We start from the raw sequence: 15,008 nt of genomic DNA on the forward strand, positions 1-15,008 counted from the left end.
CTCACAAGGTAAAACTTGACTTTTTCTCTGGCAGTCAGGAGTAATTTGGTTGATCACTGGCACGGGCATCAGTGATTACATAGCCTATATTTCGATACATAGCAATCCCATTTCAGACTTGAGTTAACATCTGCCTTTATAAAGGTAAATTTTGTCCCTCATTATTGGCACCAGTGGGAAATACACGTACAGTGGACTTTTCATGTTCTTTTATTGTACCAAAGCAATACAACAGTTATGCTCTGTATTTGTCTTTTTTTTTTCCCTCAGGAATTTTTAATTTTCAACCATACAATTTCTATGACAGGTTTTTTAAAATTACATATATTTTTATCCTATCATGTGGCAGTATTGAGACAGGCCCAAATTCCCATTCTCTGTACATAACTTGATCTAATGTGTCTTCTTTCCTTTAGGGTGTTGGTTGGTGGAAATATGAATTCTGCTACGGCAAACACGTACATCAATACCATGAGGTATACAATAGCATTTATATATCATTCTGTTACTAGGTAGATTAAAGTTTTTAACTTTTTTTGTAGAAAAGGAGGGAGGATGGTGTTACTTTCAATTATGAGATGATTTTAATATGGAAATATTAATCAGGAGTGGGTGTTGTGGTGCAGTAAGTTAAGCCTCTTCTTGGGATACCCTCATCCCGTATCAGAGTAACTAAATGAAGTCCCGGCTTCTCTGCTTCAAATCCAGTCTCCTGCTAATGTGCCTGGGAAGTAGCAGATAATGGCTGAGGTACTTGGGAGACCCAGATGGAATTCCTGGCTCTTGTCTTTGGCCTGGCCCAGTCCCAGATGTTGCAGGCATTTGCAGAGTAAACCAGCAGAAAGAAGATCAGTTGATCGCTTTCAGATAAATAGAGAAGAAAATAAGAGGAAAAAGGAAAGGAGAGGGAGGCGGGGAAAGGAAAAAAGAAGACTAATCAGAATATCTCCAAATTTTGGAAACTAGAAAATTTGATGTTCGCTAAGTCAGTTATCTTTGAGTGACACTGTTTATTAACTACCAGTATTCTTGTATATCTGTGAGCCTAGAGAATGTTAAGCTATTGTGGCTATATCTCTTTAGCGTTGAACAGATTTTTTTTTTTTTTTTTTTGAGATTTATTTATTTATTTGGAAGGCAAAGTCACAAAGAGGGAGGGAGAGACAAAGAGAAAGCTCTTCCATCCACTGCTTCACTCCTCAAATGGCTGCAGCAACCTGGGCTGTGCCTGGCCAAGGCCAGGAACCCAAAGCTTCTTCCAGGTCTCCCACGTGGGTGCAGGGGCCCAAGCAGTTGGGCCGCTTCCACTGCTTTCTCAGGCATATTGGCAGGGAGCTGGATCAGAAGTGGAACAGCCAGGACATGAACTAGCACTGTATGGGATGCCAGCCTCAGAGACAGTGACTTTACCTGGTAGGCCACAGTGCAGCCCACAAGTAATCTTTAAATCAAGAAAGTGAACGGTTACTGCATTACCACTAGAGTTAGTAAAATGGACTATAATAAAGCAAGTTTCACAAGAAAGAAGGTATTACCTCATCTAAGTTTAAAATAAGTTTTAGAATTACACATACTGGTTTTTTATTCTTTCCTTTGTTTATACTTTCATAAAGTCAGATAACATTTCCTCCCACATTGAGCCAATCTGCTTAAATTCTTAGGTACAAGCTCCATTAATTTTATTTGTCATAGTTGTACTTTGCCTGGGAAACCATCCAAAATATATGAGGCATCTGTAAACTAGGATATTTTTTTCTTTTCCTAAATCTGAGAAATTTCACTGAAGTATTATTTACATTTATTCGTAGTGCTTTGCAGATGTTTTCTTTTTAATAACATTTATTAAAGCAGAAAAGAGATGAAGAAAGTGCCATCTTACTGTAGCTCAGATAATACCCAATTCCTTTAATTTTTCTTTGTATTTAAAGAATATATGTCAGAAATTTAAAATGAGAAGTAAATTTTTCCTCTGCCATCATTCCACTTCTCAAAAGTAAACTACCATTAACATTTTCCTAGTTAACTCTACAAGAAAAAAAAAAAAAAAGTATGTGTCAGGGTAATCTTTTCACTGATATAAAAGGGATCAGGTACTGCTCTGCACTTGTCCTTTCCACTTGATATTTTGGAAATCTTAGAGTGTGTCTAATCAGACCTCTGTTAATGGGCTTTTAAATTTTTTTCTAGTCTGCTGTGAGTCTTTCAGTGAGCATTTTTTTAAATAGTTCTATTGGTGTATATTTGCAAGCATATTTACAGGGCACATTTCTAGCAATATACTTGCTAAGTCAGAGTATCTGCATACTGAAAAATTGCCTTCCAAAGCATTGGACAGTTTATACTCATATTAACAATTACTTTTTTCCCTATACATTTGCCAACACTGGGTTTTAGCAAACTTACTTGGCGCAAGATCATATAAACTATAACTTTGTGAAGGATTCTGATAGGCGCTTTAGGAGATCTAAAACTACAGTTGCTAACAAATACCAAGCACTAAGTACATGATGCAGATTAAAAACTTTAATTGTTATGACAACATAAAGTAGTAGGTTGTCAAGATGAATGGAAATAGAGGTTTTGTGATTTGCCTAAAACTACATAGGTAATAAAGTGGTGACAGAAATTCCAACCCACTCAGTTTGCTCTATATCCAGTCATTTTAAAAATATATATATTTATTTATTTGAAAGGCAGAGTAACAGAGAGGCAGAGGCAGAGAGAGGTCTTCCATCCACTGGTTCACTCCCAAGATGGCCGCAAGTGCTGGAGCTGTGCTGATTCGAAGCCAGGAGCCAGCAGCTTCTTCCAGGTCTCCCATGCGGGTGTAGGGACCCAAGGGCTTGGGCCATCTTCTACTGCTTTTCCAGGCCATGGCAGAGAGCTGGATCAGAAGTGGAGCAGTGGGGACTCAAACCAGCACCCATATGGGATGCCAGCACTGCAGGTGGCAGCTTTTACCCACTAAGCCATAGCACAGGTCCCACACATCCAGTCTTTTTTTTTTTTTTTTTTTTTTTTTTTTGACAGGCAGAATGGACAGTGAGAGAGAGAGAGAGACAGAGAGAAAGGTCTTCCTTTTGCCGTTGGTTCACCCTCCAATGGCCGCCGTGGCCGGCGCACCGGCTGGTGCACCGCGCTGATCCGAAGGCAGGAGCCAGGTGCTTATCCTGGTCTCCCATGGGGTGCAGGGCCCAAGCACTTGGGCCATCCTCCACTGCATTCCCAGGCCATAGCAGAGAACTGGCCTGGAAGAGGGGCAACCGGGACAGAATCCCGTGCCCCGACCAGGACTAGAACCCGGTGTGCCAGCGCCGCAAGGCAGAGGATTAGCCTATTGAGCCACGGCGCCGGCCAACCACACATCCAGTCTTAAACACTTCAGTTTTGGAGCTGGCATTGTACTGCAACAGATTAAGCCATCACTTATAACATCCACATCCCACATGGGAACACCGGTTCAAGTTCTGGCTGCTCTACTTCTCATCCAGCTCCCTGCTAATGCACCTAAGAAAGCAGCAGAAGATGGCCCAGGAGTTTCTTACTCCAACCCTGGCTATTGCTGCCATTTGGGGAGTAAGCCAGCAAGTGGAAGGTCTTTCTGTCTCCACATCTTTTCTGTCACACCACCTTTCAAATAAATATATCTTAAAAGAGTTTTTTAAAAAAATCACTTATGTGATCCCTGTCTAAGAACTTTCAGTCTACTTGCTGAAAAGATGTTCAATAGCTTTCTCTGCCATTAGACTAAAAATTCCAGTGGCCCTGCCTGTTTGATTTGCCTTTGTAGGGGGTTTTAATTCTAATGAGACATATATTTGTGTCTAGCATGGTTGGCCTGGCATAAAATATAAAAGGAAATGAAGGCAGGCAAGAGATAGGAAGGAGAGAATTGAAAGAAAGTCCACATGTAAGACAGTATGCCGCCGGCGCCACCATAGCTCAATAGGCTAATCCTCCGCCTGTGGCACCGGCACCCTGGTTCTAGTCCCGGTTGGGGCACTGGTTTCTGTCCCGGTTGCTCCTCTTCCAGGCCAGCTCTCTGCTGTGGCCTGGGAGTGCAGTGGAGGATGGCCTAAGTGCTTGGGTCCTGCACCCCATGGGAGACCAGGAGAAGCACCTGGCTCCTGGCTTCGGAACAGCGCAGTGCACCGGCTGTAGCGCACTAGCCACAGCGGCCATTGTGGGGTGAACCAACAGAAAAGGAAGACCTTTCTCTCTGTCTGTCTCTCACTGTCCACTCTGCCTGTCAAAAAAAAAAAAAAAAAAAAAGACAGTATGCCATTAGTGTTTAAAACATTTACAAAGGCAGAATGGGATTTCTTGGTAGAAGCTATATATATAACTCTCATCTGCTGGATCACTCCCTAAATGGGTACAGTGGCTAGGGCTAGGGGCCAAGGCCAAAATCAGAAGCCAAGAACTCAGTCCAGCTCTTCCGTGTGAGCAACAGAACCCCAATCACTTGAACCATCACTGTTGCCTCCCAGCATTTTATTAGCAGGAAGCTGGAGTCAGGAATGGAGCTGGGTATCAAACCCAGGCATTTCCATATGGGATTCAAGCATTTAGCCCTAACTGCTGGGCTAAATGCTGGCCTCTGGACAGATGATTTTGATACAAAAGTATGCATGGTATCACACGAGCAAGGTGAAGATCATTTAAATTTTTCATTTAAAAGAGAAGTAGGAGGAGGGGGCCGGTGCTGTGACATAGCGGGTAAAGTCACTGCCTGCAGGGCCGGTATCCCATATGGGCGCTGATTCAAGTCCCAGCTGTTCCACTTCCAATCCAGTTCTCTGCCATGGCCTGGGAAAGCAGTAGAAGATGGCCCAAGTCTTGGGCCCCTGCACCCTCCTGGGAGACCTAGAAGCTCCTGGCTCCTGGCATCAAATCGGCACAGCTCTGGCCATTGTGGCCATCTGGGGAGTGAACCAGCAGATGGAAGACCTCTCTCTTTCTCTGCCTCTCTGTAACTCTGCCTTTCAAAAAATAAAGCTTTTAAAGAAAAAAAGAGAGAAGCAGAAGGAAGATAGGCAGAGGATAAGAGATTGTTGTAGTCCATTTTGCGTTGCTATGTCAGAACACCACAGACTGGGTAATTTATGAAGAAAAGAAAGTGACCTCTCATATTCTGGAGGCTAGAAAGTCTAATGCCAGCATCTAGTAAAGACTGCTGTGCTGTATTAGCCCATGGTGGAGGTGAGAGGGGTTAAGAGATTAAACTCATAGCCTCAAGCCCTTTTACAGTCAGCATTCATCTATTCATGAGGATGGAGCCCTCCTGACCTAAATACATCCCATTAGGTCCTACTTAATGGCATTATGTTTCCAGCCATGCTTTTGGAGGTGACACATTCAAACCAAAGCAGACATAGAGGCCAGATGTGTAAGAATCATAGTAGTATGTGGTTGTATTATCTAGGTTATGAAAGAGAGACTCTTGATTGGCAGTTGGGGGTGCTGACATGGAAATTACAGTAGAGTGTGAAGTCAGAAAAATCTGCAGGAAAGAACTGATAGGACTTAACACATGTAAGAGAGAAGCACAATAGAAGAGTCAAAAATAACTGCATCTAGAGCTAGCCTGACTAGAAATTGCATCATTCAGAGAAACAAGGAATAAATAATGAATTAAAATACTTGTTGAAAGCTGGCGCCGTGGCTCAACAGGCTAATCCTCCGCCTAGTGGCGCTGGCACACCGGGTTCTAGTCCTGGTCGGGGCACGGGATTCTGTCCCGGTTGCCCCTCTTCCAGGCCAGCTCTCTGCTATGGCCCGGGAGTGCAGTGGAGGATGGCCCAAGTGCTTGGGCCCTGCACCCCATGGGAGACCAGGAGAAGCACCTGGCTCCTGCCTTCAGATCAGCGCGGTGTGCCGGCCTCAGCGCACTGGCCGTGGCGGCCATTGGAGGGTGAACCAGCGGCAAAGGAAGACCTTTCTCTCTGTCTCTCTAACTGTCCACTCTGCTTGTCAAAAATTTAAAAAAAAAAAAAAAAAATACTTGTTGAGTATAACTAACATCATTATATGTAAGTGTAGATAACCAGTGTGCAGAGGGTCGGTTCATCAGCATAAATGCCTGTTGAGTGGTTGCAAGCATAAGTTACCACAAATACTTTTTTCATGTATTAGGACAAGGACAGTGGGAAAACCTCTGTGGTTGTAGGGACGTGGAACCAAGAAGAGCATATTGAATGGGCCAAGAAGAATACTGCTAGAGCCTATCATCTTCAAGACGATGGTACCCAGACAGTCAGGTAACCATTAACTTGTATCTGCCTTTGAATTTGATGAATGGAATGTTTAAAGCTCAGAATATTGAAAAACTTAAAAACTGAACCACTTAAATGAAATCTCTGGACAATTTTTTTTCAGGGGACATCTTTTAGGTTGGTTTTCTTTTCTGGGGAAGCAACACAGTGTAGCAGGTAAAAACACACTGTGCAGTCAGGCTGCTTGGATTCAAATTGTGCCTTTTGTACAAAATACAGAACGTTTTTTAAGCCTCACTTTTCTTATATGTAGATATTTGCCTCATAGGATTCTTGTGACATTTAAATGAGACAGTTCATGTAAAGAACAGTACCTGGCTGTGGCCTACAATAAACTTTGCTGCCCTTAGCAGTGGTAGTGGCTGTGGTGGTAGCAACAGACTCAGCTCTATTAGAACTAAGGCTGTCTAAAACATTTGCTTCTTTCATGTGTAATCATGACCTTTAGAATTTAGTTAATTCTATTTAAATATACTGTGCATTTCCCTTTGTTACTTAGCCTTTGTGACATAATGATTGAAAATAGTTGAATAGTAGTTTTTTGTTGATTTTTTCTTTTTTTTGTGAACATGTTTTTAAAAAATGATTTCACATCTCTTTTGGACTATATGGGTATTTTTTATAATAGAAGTAACTTAATCTCATCTCCCAAGAGTGCTCTCTTGCCTAGTGAATTTTAAATTATTCATTTTTGTTCCTTCTCAAGTGTTAACTTGGTCCTTCCTAGAACAGATGGTATTGAGGAGATTGTTTTCAGAATGTGCTGACTTTTTGGGTTAACCAAAATCAAAGTTAGGTATTATAATACACTAAAGAGAATAATTTTTTAAAATCTTTATTTATGTGAAAAGTAGAGAAGGAAAGAGACCAGTTTCCCACACATTAGTTCACTGCTCAAATGTCCAAAACAGTCAGGCTGGGTCAGGCTGAAACCAGGACCCCAGGATTCAGTCTGCGTCTCCCACTTCAGTGGCAGAGACCCAAGTACTTGAGCCTGTCATCTGCTACCTCCCAAAGTGCATGTTAGTACGAAGTTGGATCAGAAATGGAGCCAGGACTTGAACCAAAGCACTCTAATACGGGATATAGGCACCCCAAGTGGTGACTTAAACTCTGAGCCAAAGGACTATCCCCAGATTGATTTTTCTTACACTTATACAAGGGAACATCAGAAGTTCATGGAAAATGGAGATTAAACATTAATGCATATTCTCCATGAACTTTTTAAAGCCCCCAAGTATATGTGTCATGTGGAAATAGTTTATGGTATCGTGTGCAACTGAAGCATGAGAATGTGAGACTAGCAAAACTAAAGCTTTTCTTTGAATACTGCTTATTTGAGTTTTATAGCTTGATCTAGGTTTTGCATTTTGTACTTCTATAGCACATTATTTTAATGAGGTTAGCTAGAAGGAAGACAAAAACAAAGTTATCCTATAAAACAAACAATGTACCAGACTTGGGAAATGGATAACTTTGAAACAACTTTTTTTAAAGAAATCCAACCATAACTATTTGTATACAGATAAATAACATGCAAGTTTATTATTAATTTTAAGCCAGTACAAGACATCTTTAACTTATACTCTATACAATCTGAAAGACTCTTTCCCATGTAACCTTAAATATATATTTTAAAGAATATCTTAAAATAAAATCAGTTTGTTTTTTTAAAGATTTATTTATTTGAAAGTCAGGGTAACAGAGAGAGATGCAGAGGCAGAAAGAGAAGTCTTCTATCCACTGGTTCACTCCCAAAATGGCCACAACAGCCAGTACTAGGCCAGGCCAAAGCCAGGAGCCAGGAGCTTCTTCTGGGTCTCCTACATGGGTACAGAGGCCCAAGGACTTGAGCCATCTTCCACTGCCTTCCCAGGCATACTAGTAGGGAGCTGGATTAGAAGTGGAGCATCTGGGACTTGAACCAGTGCCCATATGGGATGCCAGCACTACAGGTATCAGCTTTACCTGCTCCACCACAGCACCAGCCCCAAAATCAGTTTTTAACTAATGCAAAACTAACTTCTGTTAACAATTTTCTCACCCTATTGAAATTATTTTAAATTAGTGATATCTTAGTTTAATAAGGCTTGTGTGTTTCTTTCAGGATGGTGTCCCATTTTTATGGGAATGGAGATATTTGTGATATAACTGACAAACCAAGACAGGTGACTGTAAAACTAAAGTGAGTTGAGCCCTCAAATCATGCTATGTGTCTTTCTCTTTTACCTGCTTCCTATGAACAATTAAAATTAATTATGAATAATCGAGCTATTTATTAAAAATACAAGGTCTACTTAAATAGAATTTTTATAGCCTAAGAGGAAAACTATTAAAAATAACCTAACTCTGTATGATCTGGGCAGTCCCTTACATTGTCTGTCTTTCAGGTGTAAGGAGTCAGATTCTCCTCATGCTGTTACTGTATATATGCTGGAGCCTCACTCCTGTCAATATATCCTTGGAGTAAGTAGAAAGAAAATAATCAAAAGTTTGGTCTTGGTCTACATTTAAAATTTTTGCATTAAGTCTAGAAATGACCATCAGTAATCTGTCTCTGTGACTTAATATAGCCCCCATATCACTTCTGAAAGGCTGACGTGGTTTTTTTCATTATATACTTTATGTAAACTAAAATGCACATCTTAAATGTTGACTCTGATGTATTTGACAATTTTACATACCCATATAACATACCCAAAATGAAGTGTCTGTCTCATACTCCTTTTTAGCAAACATTCCTTACCCCCTCCCCAAGGTTACCCCTTACTGATGTCTTACACTATAGAGTAGTTTTGTTTCTTTTTGGATTCCACACAAATGAAATGATATTAATATACAATTTTTTGCCTGCCTTTTTTTTTTTTTAAAGATTTATTTATTTATTTGAAAGAGTTACATAGAGAGAGGAAACACAGAGATTTTCTATGCCGTGCTTCACTCCCCAAATGGCTACAACAGCCTGGGCTGGACCAGGCCAAAGCCAGGAGCCAGGGGCTTCTTTGAGGTCTCCCATATGGGTACAGGGGCCCAAGGACTAGGGCCATCTTCCACTGCTTTCCCAGGGATCTGGATAGGAAAAACGGAGCAGCTGGGGCTTGTACCAGCACCCATATTGGATGCCAGCACTGCAGGCTGTGGCTTAACAGGCTGCACCACAGCTCTGGCCCTTTGCCTGGACTCTTTGACTCAACATGTTTTTGAGATTCAGCCATGTTGTTGCATGTATCAGTACTTTGTTTTCTTTTTATTGTTTTTATATAAGTATACTACATATGCTCTTCTATTGTTTTTTATCTAGATGTTTGTTTCTGTTTACTCTGAATAAGGCTGCAGTGAAGAATTTAAGTCTTTTTGTGTTTTCTTTTTTTTTCTTTCTTTCTTTTTTTTTTTTTTTTTTTTTTTTTTTTTTGACAGGCAGAGTTAGACAGTGAGAGAGAAAGGTCTTCCTTTTCCGTTGGTTCACCTCCCAAATGGCCGCTACGACTGGTGCGCTGCGCCGATCTGAAGCCAGGAGCCAGGTGCTTCCTCCTGGTCTCCCATGCGGGTGCAGGGCCTAAGCACTTGGGCCATCCTCCACTGCACTCCCGGGCCACAGCAGAGAGCTGGACTGGAAGAGGAGCAACCAGAACAGAATCCGGCGCCTCAACCGGGATCAGAACCTGGGGTGCCAGCGCCGCAGGCAGAGGATTAGCCAAGTGAGCCACGGTGCCGGCCAGTGTTTTCATTTCTTTGGATAAATGCATAGGAATAGAACTGCTGAGTCATAGAATTTTGTCTTGATTTCTCCAAAGTGGTAGTACCATTTTACATTCCTGCCAGGAATGTGTAAGAGACCAGTTGTTCCACATCCTCAACAACATGTGATATTATCAGTATTTTTTAAAAAAAAAAAAAAAAACTATATTTTTATTTATTTACTTGAAAGGGAAGGACAGAGAGAGAAATAGATCTTCAACCCACTTGCTCACTCCCCAAATGGCTGCAGGTTTTTTTCCTCTTAATAGTTTTTGTGTCCTAAGAAATTCTTGTTAACCCAAGTCATGAAAATATTCTGTGTTTTGTTTCTTTCTAGACTTTATGATCCCGCCTTTGATGTAGCAAGGCCTAAATGCAGTTTTCTCTGTATTTACTGTACTATTCCTGTGTATTTATCAGTGAGCTCCCTGATTCTGTGAGTGCTTAAAATGTATCAGTTTTGAGGCCAGCGCCATGGCTCACTTGGCTAATCCTCTGCCTGCGGCGCCGGCATCCCATATGGGCGCCGGCTTCTAGTCCCGGTTGCTCCTCTTCCAGTCCTGCTCTCTACTGTGGCCTGGGAGGGCAGTGGAGGATGGCCCAGGTGCTTGCACTCCTGACCCACTTGGGAGACCAGGAGGAGGCACCTGGTTCCTGGCTTCGGATCGGCGCAGCGTGCCGGCTGTAGCGGCCGTTTGAACCAATGGAAGGAAGACCTTTCTCTCTGTCTCTCTCACTGTCTAACTCTGCCTGTCAAACAAAAAAATTTATCAGTTTTGGAACAGTTTTGACCATTATCTCCTCAAATATTTCTTTGTCTGCTTATTTTTCTCCTTTGTTTCTTAGATTCCAGTTAAACATGTTAGATTGAAATTGTCCCAAAATCTCAGATTCTTTTTCCCCTACTTTCTTTTCCCTTTGTTTCAGTTTGGGTAATTTCTCTTGTCTTCAAGTACACTGGTTCTTTTCTATGCTGTGTGCAGTCCATTGAATGAATTTATCTTTGATAGATTTTTCATCTCTAATAATTTCCATTTGGTTCTTTTCTCATGTTTTCCTTTTCTCTGCTGAAATTCCTTTGTCTGGTCACACTTGCTATCTGCCTTTCCTACTTTTCCTTCATGTTTATTATAATTATCATATCTGATCATTTCAACATTTTGCCCACCTTTGGGTTACATTTTTCTTTGTCTTTTACATTGAGTACAGATTACTGTGTTGCCACAACCTATAATTTTTATTAAGATCTAACTAAGGCACTGATAAGTAATTCTTCTCCATTGTAAGCTTTCCATTTAGTTTGCTTCTGATGATTAAATCTAAGTCATTTGAAAAAATCTAACTGTAAAAAAAGTCCAGCTAATCAGTGACAGACACTGGGTTGGTAATAGAAAGTAGGAGTTTGTTTTGCAGTATGCAAAGCAAGAGGTCAGGCAGCTGTCACTCAATTCAGAATTTCTAAGGCTTGCTTAAGGGTGGTAGATTTTTTTTTTAATCTCTTATTTGTATTTATTTATTTGAAAGGCAGAGAGACAGAGATCTTCCATTCTCTGGTTCATTCCCCAAATGCTAGCAATAGCCAGAGCTGTGCTAAGCAAAAGCCAGGAGCCTAGAACTCAGTCTGGATTTCCCACGTGGCTGGAAGGGCCACCTGCCATACTGGCATCCCATATGAACACTGCTTTTTTTGTTATTGTTTTTTCCTTTTTTTTTTTTTTTTTTTTTGACAGGCAGAGTGGACAGTGAGAGAGAGAGACAGAGAGAAAGGTCTTCCTTTTGCCGTTGGTTCACCCTCCAATGGCCGCCGCGGTAGGCGCGCTGCGGCCAGCACACCGTGCTGATCCGATGGCAGGAGCCAGGTGCTTCTCCAGGTCTCCCATGGGGTGCAGGGCCCAAGGACTTGGGCCATCCTCCACTGCACTCCCTGGCCACAGCAGAGAGCTGGCCTGGAAGAGGGGCAACCGGGACAGGATCGGTGCCCCGACTGGGACTAGAACCCGGTGTGCCGGCGCCGCAAGGCGGAGGATTAGCCTAGTGAGCCGCGGCGCCGGCCGAACACTGGTTTGAACCCCAGCTGTTCCACTTCCAAACCAGCTCCCTGCTAATGCACCTGAGAAAGCAGTAGATCACGGCCCAAGTACTTAGGCTGGTGCCACCCACATGGTAGATCCTGATGGAGTTCCCAGGCTCCTGGCTTTGGCCTGGTTCAGACCCAACCACTGTGGCCATTTGGGGAGTGAACCAATGGATGGAAGTCTCTTCCCCTCTTTCTTTTTAACTCTATCTTTGAAATAAATAAAACTAAATCTTAAAAAAATTATATGATAACACGGTGGGCTCCAGTCTGTCTGGGGTCTAATAGGTATTTTGGGTATTGCTTTGTTTGATCAGGGTCTGAAGTTCCTGTGAAGTATCTCAGAATAGTCTAGCATTAAGATGTTAACCATTGAGGTAACAACTAAATTCTGAATTTTGTGAACTGGGGTCTTGGGCTGCTCTGACCTTTAAACCTCTCCCTAAATTTAGGGGTTATTTAGCAAGAAATTTATTTGTAATCATCAAATGAACAGCAAGTTGAGGGAGAAAAACTGGGCCCTGATAAATTCTACATCAGGTACTGGTATTGTGGATGGCACCACATCTTAAGCCACCCTTTATGATGCTGACATCCCATACCAGAGCACAAATTCTAGTACTGGCTGCTCCACTTCTGAACCAGCTCCCTGCTAATGTGCCTGGGAAAGCAGCAGCAGATGGCCCAAGTATTTGGGCTCCTGCTACCCACCTGGGAGACCTGGTTTGAGTTTCAGTTTCCTGGCTTCAGCCTGGCCCAGCCCCAGCCATTCAGCCATTTGGGGAGTGAACCATCAGATAGAAGATCTCTCTGTCTCTGTCACTTTGCCTTTCAAATAAATAAATCTTTTAGATATATGAATAAGGGCTGGCACTGTGGCACACAGGTTACAGCTCCGGCCTGTGGCGCTGGCATCCCATATGGGCACCGGTCCAAGTCCCAGCTGCTCCACTCCTATCCAGCTCCCTTTGAAAGCAGCGGAGGATGCCCCAAGTCCTTGGACCCGTACTCCCATGTGGGAGAAGGAAGCTCCTGGCTCCTGGCTTTGGATCAGCTCAGCTCCAGCCATTTGGGGAGCGAACCAGCAAATGGAAGACCTCTCCCCGCCCCTTTCTACCTTTCTCTAACTCTTTCAAATAAAATAAAATAAATCTTTAAAGAAATAAAATATATAGGCTGGCTCCGTGGCTCACTAGGCTAATCCTTCGCCTGCAGCGCTGGCACCCCAGGTTCTAGTCCCGGTTGGGGTGCCAGGTAATAGTCCCAGTTGCTCCTCTTTCAGTCCAGCTCTCTGCTGTGGCCCGGGAAGGCAGTGGAGGATGGCCCAAGTGCTTGGGTCTCTGCACCCTCATGGGAGACCGGGAGGAAGCACCTGGCTCCTGGCTTCAGATAGGTGCAGCACGCTGGCTGTAGCGGCCATTGGGGGAGTGAACCAACGGAAGGAAGACCTTTCTGTCTCTCTGTCACTGTCTATAACTCTCTCTGTCTCTCTCTCTCTCACTGTCTAACTCTGCCTGTCAAAAAAAATTTTAAAAAAAGAAAGAAAATATATAAATAAAAATGAAGTCACATCAAAGGTATTAGGAAAAGGGGTTCCATTTCACAACTATGTGATTTTTTTTTATCAATGACAAAAAATTGTTATTTAGAAAGCTTTGAATTTGTAGAAATAATGTTGGATGGCTTATCCAAAACAAGGACTCATATATATTTAGCAGATGTCTTTGTTCAGCAGTAAGAATTCAACTTAGCACTTTTTAATGGCTTTATTGTGTTTATTTTTTAGGTTGAATCTCCAGTGATCTGTAAAATCTTAGATACAGCAGATGAAAATGGACTTCTTTCTCTTCCCAATTAAAGGACTTGAAAATTGGGAGGAAACTGAGATCATTGAAAGTCTGATCTCTGTCTGACCATGTGTCTCACAGAGTTCTAAGCCATTGGACCTCATCTAAAGGATCATATAAAAGGACTCTCAGCCACTTTGTGAATGTATATGTGTATATAAGAGGTTATTGATAAGCTTTTAAGGTGACATTTGTCTCACTTTTTTCATTTTTGTTGTATGTTATGAACTGATTGTGTTTTTTTCTTTGCTTGAATAATGTGATTCCAAAATAAATCTCATCCAAGCAATATAGAGTCCAGCCTATTCAAATGTCATAATCATATCCATTGAAACCTTTTAAGTTATAGGTTAATTATGTAAATTATATATAACTAGCTAATGAAAAAACAGATTGACAGAAGGTTGTTTAAATGAGAAACCATGTAAAATGTGTAAATTATGGTGCCTGAAATCCTTTCAACAAATTTTTATAAACTAGAAAATTGGGCACAACGTAAAGCCTCACTGGGAGTTTTCGTCCTCACTGTTAATCTCAAGAGATTCTTATTTGTAATAGGTTGCTTCTTTCCCAGAACTTTCATCTGTTTCTTTTTCCTTTTTTATCATATGTTTTCTCCCAGAGTATATATCTGGTGTGGACAGTTGATGATCCTTTGATTCAGATTGATTTACCCTAATAAAACACACTGTGCTGGCCAGCCATTGTATTTACTACTGTATGCTTCAGATTTTAGTTCTGGAAAGTTTCACAGCACAATATTTATTTTCAAGTGAATAAAATGTTCATAAGCAGTGTTGTCATGTAGTTAATGGTACATTATGCAGTTTATTTTCTCCATTATCCATTACACACCTTTTGAATATACATTATTTGAACAAGAACAGAAAAGTGGCCATAAAATACTTTACTTTTCCTCTTTTCAGTAGTTCTGGCCAGATATTTTACTTTAAGAAAAGGTTACTATAATTGACTATTTTAGATTTATTTGTAGATTGTAATAGACAGCAGTATGCATAAAGAGCATGTCCTCTGAACTGAGACCTAGGTCCAAATCTTCTTTTTAACTTAATA

The 15,008-nt window shown here is 41.6% G+C and overlaps 1 protein-coding gene across 2 annotated transcripts in view; it reads left to right on the forward strand.

Moving 5' to 3' along the window:
- Window positions 1-14,733, forward strand: part of ERLEC1 (endoplasmic reticulum lectin 1) — a 41,438-nt gene extending 26,705 nt beyond the window's left edge. The window contains exons 10-15 of one of the 2 annotated variants that reach the window (XM_062209426.1): window positions 417-476; window positions 6,136-6,260; window positions 8,383-8,460; window positions 8,666-8,741; window positions 9,693-9,973; window positions 13,874-14,733. In XM_062209426.1, coding sequence (XP_062065410.1) covers window positions 417-476; window positions 6,136-6,260; window positions 8,383-8,460; window positions 8,666-8,741; window positions 9,693-9,973; window positions 13,874-13,889 — 636 coding nt within the window. In that variant the 3' untranslated portion in view covers window positions 13,890-14,733. The remainder of the gene's footprint in view (window positions 1-416; window positions 477-6,135; window positions 6,261-8,382; window positions 8,461-8,665; window positions 8,742-9,692; window positions 9,974-13,873) is intronic. The other variant, XM_062209427.1, reaches the window with a different exon arrangement.
- Window positions 14,734-15,008: the final 275 nt, after the last annotated feature.

The sequence above is a fragment of the Lepus europaeus genome, chromosome 13, assembly GCF_033115175.1.
Source record: "Lepus europaeus isolate LE1 chromosome 13, mLepTim1.pri, whole genome shotgun sequence".
NCBI lineage: Eukaryota > Metazoa > Chordata > Mammalia > Lagomorpha > Leporidae > Lepus > Lepus europaeus.